The sequence below is a fragment of the Sinohyriopsis cumingii genome, chromosome 3, assembly GCF_028554795.1.
Source record: "Sinohyriopsis cumingii isolate HCF-2022 chromosome 3, ASM2855479v2, whole genome shotgun sequence".
Lineage (NCBI taxonomy): Eukaryota > Metazoa > Mollusca > Bivalvia > Unionida > Unionidae > Sinohyriopsis > Sinohyriopsis cumingii.
In genome coordinates, this window is record NC_142963.1 from 104,100,974 (window position 1) to 104,111,056 (window position 10,083).

A 10,083-nucleotide genomic window follows, 5' to 3' on the forward strand; every position below is an offset into this window, starting at 1 on the left:
GAGTTTGTTTACTATCTTTTTCATATATGTCTAGTTCTGCCATCTGTCATCTGTGACAGGAGTTTGTATTCTTAGTCGGTCCATGGAGTAAGATGCGACGGAGTTCTCACGTCTTTTGTGCTGTTCGTTTAGGTATCACCTTTACTAAGTACTCTCAAACTATTTGAGGGTTAATTCCGTAACAGATGGTACAGGTTCAGATTCTGCTATAGGTGTATCCGCCGCAGTACAATTTTGGTTTCCAGGTCTGTTTTCACTCGAATATGTAGGATGGAGGTTGTCAAGTCTTGTCTCCCTTTCAGAAAAATTATCCCCTTTTGGACAGTTATCAAGGAAAATTTGGAGCTTGCTTAGCATACCTCATACCTTCAGGGTCGCCTCTTGCTCGTATGCTCTTGGCATCACGGCGCGGGTATCCTTTTATTTGGAATGTACTTAGTCTCTTACAGTGGAGTCTCTCTACACGTTCCATGTCGCTCCACATTCCATATTATCATCACATAGATGCTTGGAAGATTCTCCACGCTGCGTGTTCCGCTAAACAGAGCATCCCGAGTTTCATCGATAAATGTAATCGTATGTGTACTTTTGGAGTCAGAAACATTACACTGGACAACAAATTTTTACAAAAGTCATGTTACTGAAATAAAATTAGTCAATTCGTATCAATTTTTATGTGCTGAACACGAATATGACAGTCAAATTGCAAAATTGGCTCTAGTTTTTTTGTAATCTGCAAGAAATTAATGTTTACATAACGAAATGCATTCCAATAGTAAAAGGTCAACTGTAATAGCCTACCTATAAAAAATCAAGTCATTGACTACATCTTAGATTTCTTCGCCTGTCTCTTGTACAGCTGTTCGGGAGCATCTCTGAGGAGTGTCCAGCAGTAGTCAGCCAGCATTGTAGTGGACCATTTTCCCTGGTATCTTTGTTCCATTGTTGCGATATCTTGATGAAAACGTTCGCCGTGTTCATCACTAACAATACCACAGTTGCTAGGAAAGAAATCCAAATGGGAATGAAGGAAGTGAATCTTTAGAGACATATTGCAGCCAAGTTTCTTATACTTCATCAACATGTCTTCTACTAGTTCCTTATTGTTTTCTGCCCTAACATTTCCGAGGAAGTTTGTAGAAACTAGGCGAAAAGCATTCCATGCTTGTTTCGCGTCACCTTCCAGCAAGTTGTTGAACCGGTCATCTTTGAAAAGCTCTCGAATCTGAGGACCCACAAAAACTCCCTCTTTAATCTTTGCTTCGCTGAGTCGAGGGAATTTTTCATGCAGGTATCGGAATGCTGGCAAAGTCCGGTCAATGGCTTTCACGAAGTTCTTCATCAAACCTAGTTTGATGTGAAGGGGTGGTAGCAAGATTTTCTGAGCCTCAACCAGAGCTGGGTGTTGGATATTCTTCTCTCCAATGGCTACATTCTGCCTGTGAGTCCATTCCTTCCTCATGTAGTGCATTTCCCTTGCTCGGCTATCCCACTCGCATAAGAAACACATGTATTTTGTATATCCTTGCTGCAGTCCCATTAAAAGGGCAACTACCTTCAAATCACCACAGAGGTGCCAGCTGTACTTGTTATACTTAATGGAATTCAGTAGCTGCCTTAAGTTATCGTATGTCTCTTTCATGTGGACAGCATACGCTACTGGAATAGATGGAAGAATGTTTCCATTGTGCAAAAGCACAGCCTTGAGACTCAGTTTCTAAGAGTCCACAAATAGTCTCCATTCTTGTGGGTCATGAGTGATTTTTAAAGCATTCATGAGGCCCTCAATATCGGAACAGAATATCAGATTACTTTCCTTTCTGAAGAAAGGCTCCAATTGCTGGTGGCGCTTTCGATATGCAGTAATTGTGACATCTTCTTCTAGAAGATTCCATTGTTGGAGTCTTGATCCTAGCAATTCTGCCTTGTTCTTTGATAAGTCCAAATCACGAATCAGGTCATTTAGTTCTTCCTGTGTTATTCTGTGTGGGGTTGATGATGCACCACAGTGAAAATCTGGATCACTGCATGCTGATGGACCAGGAGAAGAACAGGTCGACTCACCTTTGTCTTCGTCAGATGAATCAAGAGAATATTCTGCTGGAGGTTCTGGAATAGGAAGTCCCTCACCATGTGGAACTGGTCTCAATGCAGACGGAATGTTTGGGTAGACTATTCTCGACTTCTTTCGCTTCGTTATTCCGCCGGAAAGAGGAGGAACCAAGCAGAAGTAACAGTCATTTAGGTGGTTGCTTGGCTCTCTCCACACCATTGGGACTGCAAACGGCATTGATGACCTTTTGCAATTCAACCACTGTGAAAGCTGTGTTGTACATGTAGCACAGCATATATGCGGAGCCCAAGGCTTGTCTTGGTCACCAACCTTGCATCCGAAGTAAAGATGATATGCCTTCTTCACTTGAGAATTGATACTTTTCTTCTGGTTGGCAAATGTCACTTCCCCACAAATATAGCAAAAATTGTCCGCGGTATTAACACACTTTCGAGGCATTACTGTTCTTTATTGTACGTAAATGGATAAAATAATAAGTTTTATGTAACAGTAGCTTGAACTGTCTCGCACAACGTCTAAAATATTTTAAATGCTGAACCTATCTGATTGGGCTTTATATAGTACACTGCTTACGTCAGCTTCAGCAGCCGCCTGGCATTAGTATAATAGGCCTACACATGTATAGTACACTGCTGACGTCAACTTACTTCAGCAGCCGCATGGCATTAGTATTGCATTGCATCAGAAAATGATGCAATCAACTGTGGATGATGTGAGCATGATGGTATTATGCAATGTTACATCATTATTCCGGATGTTGCTGCAGTCCTACTGGAGAAATTTACACAGTGAAACATAGAAAATGAGGTATATGAATATCTTCAAAACGAGAGCCAATACAAATTTTTCACGGTTATATTCGTGTTCGGCACACCAAAATACTACAGATTAGGGCCTTTTCAAGTCAGTAATGATTTCACTGTTGACCAGTGTTATTAACAGTTCTGAAAATAGTGACTGTCCGATGGCCGAAGGTATAAAACAGCTATAATGTTAGGAGTACCTTACATTAAATAAGGTCTACATTCTTGTTCGCACTTTCAGTAGTTTTCCGGTTTGTAAGCAAATATGCTAAAGTCAGCACTTTGGTGATTGTACATGCGTTTATCTTAACTCGTATAGGCGCGTACTTCAGTCTAGCATATTATCACCCCATAAACTAATCTTGTGCGAACAAACAATTCACCGGTACGATATCATGATATGCAGGGCATGCTATTTTCCAGAATATCAGATGGGTTTTGCTGCAAACCTAATCCTCGATAGCGAGGACTTAACAGGTAGTGTACGCACATATATGTTATTTTCCCGAATCATTGCGATGTATACTGTGCGAGAAGTGTGTTTATTTTGTTTTGCATGGAGAAATGAAGGTAGATCGAGATCTCAGGTGATCATGGGATATGGATGGGTTGGTGGTATTAAAAAGTATTGGTCACGAATATATCTGGAAGTAATAAACTTAACTAAAAAATATTCTTATGCGTGAATGACGGACGAAGACAAGGATCCAATGTTACGCAGTTATTGTGACTTATATGCTTATTTTTGCTTTATCTATGATCTCTAAGCACAGACTAGGTTGCCGCTAGTCATTGAGGAGAGCTGTAAATATGTGTTCATTTGAAGAACTTGCTATGTATTTCTGTGTCTCGAGGTAGGGTTACAATAATTTGTTTCTTACTTCTTTTTGTGTTTTTTTTTTTATCCTCGGTCTCGTGTATAGTGATCAAAAACAGTTATCTACATTCCAACACACAACATTGTGTCATCAACATGCCGTGACTCTTGACCAGTACCCAGCGTATTCGGTCCAAGACCTAGTGTGCAATGACCAGCAATTAGTCATCTACTAATGAACACTCCACATTATACCATTAACACGTCATCTGTAGTAACCAATAACCCCACATACACTCTCCAACATGACAAGTGTAATGACCAACACCAAGTCAACAATTATCCAACACCACTCATTATGATATCAACATGCTGTGGGTAATGACCTGCTGTCAAGTGGCTATATGCATATATTCGAGAGTTATATATAAACCATTACTTATACCTCAGATATTGTTTGAGGTGTCAATATGTTTGTATATATAGTATTGAAGTCATAAGTAGCTTCAATCAATGGAATCAACTCATAACAACACGAAAATGTACGTGACATATAAAGTAGTACTAAATTCCGAAACTGTCACGAACTTCAGCGGAGACTGCAAAATATCCGTATAAACGTTAAACAATTGTTTTAGACTACAAGTAGTATTAAATTCCAAAACTGTACCGGACTTAAGCGGAGAAAGAAAACTGCAACAGGATTATTTTGAACTAAAAGTAGTACTACAGTTCTGAAATTGTACCAGAGATTGAACAAAAACAAATACGAGAAAATTGTAAAATAGAATTTGTCTTGAAGAAAAAGTAGTGTCAAAATTACAAACCTGTAACAGAACGTTAGCGGTGACAAAATATACGGAAGAATGCTTAATAAATTGACTTAGACTAAAAGTAACATGACATTTTAGAAACTGTATCGGATTGTAGCGGAGACTGAAATGAAAATACGGAAAAATAGAAATAAAGGGGCGATTTGCAGATATGACGTACATCTGAGACACTGACAGTTGTAATATTATTTGCATCTACAATATGCACAATAGAGAGAGTGTTGGCATACACCCATGCTACACTCTCATCTACAGGTGTAAGGTGAAGTTATTTGCATCTGCTAAATTTTCTTTACATATTGTACTGTGGAATCAATGATACACCAAAACAGTGACTGTAAGCATCTGACAGACTGTAAACAGTGACTGTAAGCATTATACAAACTGTAAACAGTTCCTTTAAGCAGTTGACAGACTCTAATCAGTGACGGTAAGCATTACGCTCAAGATTTCAGATTGCTTGTCAAGATAACAGGTTATAGAGTACAATCCGGGAATTAAAATTATCCCCGTGTCGTCTTTGCATACCGTAAGTGTCGGGTTTCATGATAAGAATTTATATACAGAATAAATTCAGCTTTGCTGCAACCAACAGATCATGGACGATAACACGCAAATCAACAGGAGGCTAACATGCCATTGATACATGTTGGAATATTTAAAACAAAAATGAAAATAGACTTTAAGATAACTGGTTGTGGTCTCCTGAAATAACAAGTAAAGATATTTTTAAAAAGAATGTTTTGACAAAACTAAAGTTGTAAATTGATTATTATAAATGTTAATATTTGCTGGCAAATATCCAGTTAACAATTCTCGAATGCAACGTTTGAACCACGGAATCTCTCCATTGAAACGCACATCTATCCATCCAGGTTTGTACCTACCTATCTATTCGAATTAAAGGATAATCAAATATAAACTTCACCACGAGCAGTCTACCATATTTGTACAATTTAAAGTTGGTCTAAATATTTCTAATACCTTTGAAACCGTCTTAAATATATTTAAATGCAACGGATTACGTCATATAATCTTCGGAGAAGTTCTCGTCTATACAATATCAACAGAAATGGTGTTTAATTCACAATTTTTAAGTTTTGACTGAACAGATGATGATAGATGCTGGAGGGAAACCTACAACTCCATTATCTGACGAACATGTTCCGAATACTATCCATGCTTCAGTTGTTCATCGTGGAGTAGTTGCAATTCTGTCTAGATACACACAACAAAATGTTCCGAATACTATCCATGCTTCAGTTTTTCATCGTGGAGTGGATGCAATTCTGTCTAGATACACACAACAAAATGTTCCGAATACTATCCATGCTTCAGTTTTTCATCGTGGAGTAGTTGCAATTCTGTCTAGATACACACAACAAAATGTTCCGAATACTATCCATGCTTCAGTTTTTCATCGTGGAGTAGTTGCAATTCTGTCTAGATACACACAACAAAATGTTCCGAGTACTATCCATGCTTCAGTTTTTCATCGTGGAGTAGTTGCAATTCTGTCTAGATACACACAACAAAATGTTCCGAATACTATCCATGCTTCAGTTTTTCATCGTGGAGTAGATGCAATTCTGTCTAGAAAAAAAAATAGATGTTCAAAGTCTTATGGCTTATCAGGTGTATAACAGTTGAAGTCGCAATGATTACAAAATCACACACAAGCAGCAGTCAAGATTCCCTGAATTATATATTTCTCCTTTGGATTTAGGCGCCATGTGAATAGGTTTGATTTCATCCGGTACCGGCTTTTTCCGTTCCTCCGCCAGTATGGGTACATCATCGTCGTGATTATTAGCAGAGGTTGGTATAATGGGGGCGTGCTGAATATCCGAGGATCTGGGATTTGATTTGATATGGGCTGAGTGATCGAAGGTCTTATGCACTTGAACTCTCGGTTCATGTACCTCTGGTTCCTTAGTTGCAGTATGCATACCTCCCTTGGCAGTAAACTGTATTTCGTCTCTGTTTGGAGGTTTTGAAAGTGGTTTCTGCTCGGCAGCAATTTGTGTACTTAGTCGGTCCTGAATCAAACGAGAGGGGAGCGGATGTTCAAGCTTTACGTTCCGTTCTGATAAGACAGTTTTAGTTGAGGCAACGTCATTGAATTTTGGGGTAGGTTTACAGTACCATCGACCCCCAGGATTGCGTCTCACAATCACACTCTCGCCATCGTTGAGAGTAGTAAACTTATGATCAGGTATGTAGCTACATTCGTACACTTGAATTTCTGTACACTTTGCGAATCGCTCTAAATGCCTGAAAACCCACAACCGTCTATTATCTGCCGTGAACCATTTCCCATTCTTTTTGACCACGGAAATCTTTACAATATCCTCTATTCGACACCTTCCTTCGCATAAATCATCCAGTGTTTCGCCGATGAGAGTATTGCTGTGTCTACATTTACTGTCGAAATAGTTGTTAATTGAGTCCTGAGAATAACGAATCTTCGATGGCTGTAAGTAAAGAACATTCATCGTTAACGAATTTGGTAGATTAAAAAAAGTCCTTTCTTCCTTAGTTCTTTAAACAGTATATCGCTCAATAAGCGAATATGTACACATGAGTAATTCACTTAAATCGTTTAGAATAAATATACATTAAGTCAAGGATGTAAAATTCCTTTCCATCAAACATCGCCTGACATAATGTCCAAACTATTTATGAGTAAGGCTCATATGACACATGGCGAGTTTGATCTGCGTAAACATTTGTTGGAGATACCAGATAAATTCCTACTCAGAAATTTACATTATTACATAACAGATCAATGTATTCCTTATGGAAAGAGAAAGTACGGTGTAATTTATAGGAAAACGAATATAGGTCAAGAACGAATTTTATCGTAGATCATAGGACATATACCTGACATTTTGTTTGATATATATAGTCTAATTTATATCAGGAAGACTGGAAAGATTTATTTTTGCCTTTAATTCCCAAGTACATTCAATCTCTTTGTAATGATGAATAATGATCGGGCAATATTTGGCGTAAACGAAAACGTTTACTTGATTCTGCCAGATGAAGAAAAGGAGGCTAGTCAATGTTAGTAATTACAATTATCGAATAGTATCTTGCTAAAAGTCGTAAATACATGAGAGACACTGGCAACTGATGTTGAGAAATATCAGCTTTGACGAAAGATGAGAGTCCATTTGAATATCTAAGAATCAGGGAAGAAATGATGCGTTTAGGACAGCGGAATCTGTCACTAAATTGAGACTCAGGAGACAGAACCCATTTTGTCCTTTATACACATTGTACCTTATATAGAGGGCGCCCAAAAGCCCCCGGTTTTTAATGTTTACACGATGATATTTCTTATCTACCTTTACGACAAAATGAAAGATTCTTCAAACTATACATTTCTTTCTTAAAGTCATCTCCAATAAATTCAGAGTATAAACATGTTTTACTACAGTAGATCAAACAGAGAATTAGCATATTAATAGGCGTTCAATATCGGCTGATTAATTCCGGTTTTCACAGGCCCCAAATTCCTTCTGGTTATCTTATATGTTTCCCTCGTTGTGGTTTTCTTTTGCACACGCGTGCATTCGCGATCGTAGTTCGCGTGAGTATCGGGATGGGGATGGGGTGCGTGGCGTCATACACAGCCATTTTGACGATACCACCGCGCTTCGAAATTTGGGGTGGGTGGATATGGCTGTAGTGATGTGAGCTCGAAAACAAATCTATATATGCTGACAAGCCGTCTAAATTGTTTTCAAATTCCTGTACATTTAATACCTGTTTGGTTTCGTATTTGTGCGCGGAGTTATCGGAGATTTTCCATTCATTTTGACTATGACTGTTTCGAACTCAGCCATGGGAATCATTTTCTCTTTGATGGCCACAGAGTACAGCTCGGCAATTATGCTGATATTGCTTACGGCGGCCGCTTGAATTTCCCAATAGATACGTATTCGGCTATTTAACCGTCATGCAATTAATTTTCCGGTGGCGCTATTTAACCGTTACAAGCGGTATGGAATTGGGTCACAATTAATACTTCCAGTTAAGTACCCATCAATGTAGTTCTATTCTATTTTTAGAATATTTTTCCCTCTCTCATTTAGGTGGTGATAGAAGAGTTTTATTTATGCTTTTTTTGGTAGGGATTTAAAGGTAATTGTTTATTCTTGAGAAAATGAGCTCAGGGTGTTGTTGTCTGTGTGTATTTCAACGACAGTGCACAGTGAGTAATAAGGCCTTGCTGATGATCCGAAAGTGAAATCTGTGTTCTGTTTACATGTTGCTCTATTGACAGTCCAGCATCTCAAAAAATAGCAGGTCAACCTTTGACGAGAACTTCACCGTGAAGTCATCTTTGAAGGCATTTTAAATTAACATATGATTTGTACTGATTGTCACACAGTGGAAAGGTCAGTACTGAGAAACAAATATAGAGAACATATAGTAAAATTAATTGTGTTCTATGTCCTGTCAGGTCAGCATTTATTCAACTTTAAATTGCTATAAAATTTGTATTATTAATGATAGACACATGAGATTTTCACACCATGTGTATATTGACTGTAGTAATTAGAAAATATGATTAAAATGAAAAAAAAAAAAATTATTTATTTTTTACAAATTAATTAAAAATATTAAAAAATTACAAAATATTTTTTTCTCCTATAAATTCACAGAAATGGTATCTGTTGGAGATGACACTCATCATTATTAGCAGCAATGTATTCCTACACCATATAGAAGTTGCAATGGAGGATTTTTTTCAAAGCCTGTCAGCGAAAATCTCATTAAATTATGTGATAGCACATAATAGTGTTGTAAAATATGGACAGGAAATGTGACAGCCAATGGATTATATGGCCTATTGTCATATAAGGATCCCGCGACAAACACATGGAAGAAAAAACATGTTCACAGACTGGCACTGATGGTGAAGTTGAGAAGTCTGACTATACCAAAGGAGCTAGATGTATCCCATTTATGCCATAATAGTTTGTGTGTGAATGTGGATCATCTGATTCTAAAGCGTCATTCCATTAAGAATAATAGGCAGCATTACAAAGGTTATGGTCATTGCATTGTCCTTGGTGACTATCCAGACTGCGTGATAAAGTTGGAATTGTAATATAGAATAAATTCTGGTATCATGATATATCCTTTACACCCACCCACATCCATATCAATTTTTGTCTGGCATGGAAAGAAGGATGGATGTATAGATGGATGTATTGAGTAACAAGGAGAAAGGAAAGAGTGTGGTCTTTATTTTAGTAGACCATGCCAGTATGACAGTGCTTTCTTAAATACATTCCTCCCTCCCTCCTTCTCTTCCTTCCTTCCTTCCTTCCTTTCATTCATTCATTCATTCATTCATTCATTCATTCATTCATTCATTCAGCTAGTCTAGTAAGTCATATCTTGTCATGTCATGTTATTTTAATTTTGAACGTTTTAATCTTTATTTATTTTGCTTGTTAATTTCTTTATTTGTGTCTTCATATTCAGAGATAACTGTTTCGACTTCTCAATAGGTCTCATCAGGTGATAGTAAGTAACACA

The 10,083-nt window shown here is 37.7% G+C and overlaps 1 protein-coding gene across 1 annotated transcript; it reads right to left on the reverse strand.

The window, feature by feature from the left end:
* Window positions 1-4,471: 4,471 nt before the first annotated feature.
* Window positions 4,472-7,248, reverse strand: LOC149803446 (uncharacterized). The gene has a single exon (XM_089953154.1). It carries the CDS (start codon window positions 7,020-7,022, stop codon window positions 6,189-6,191), a length of 834 nt encoding a protein of 277 aa, XP_089809280.1. The 5' UTR covers window positions 7,023-7,248; the 3' UTR covers window positions 4,472-6,188.
* Window positions 7,249-10,083: the final 2,835 nt, after the last annotated feature.

Excerpts from the sequence above, each read along its gene's own strand:
- LOC149803446 (XM_089953154.1), bottom strand. The coding sequence starts at position 7,022 with ATGAATGTTCTTTACTTACAGCCATCGAAGATTCGTTATTCTCAGGAC.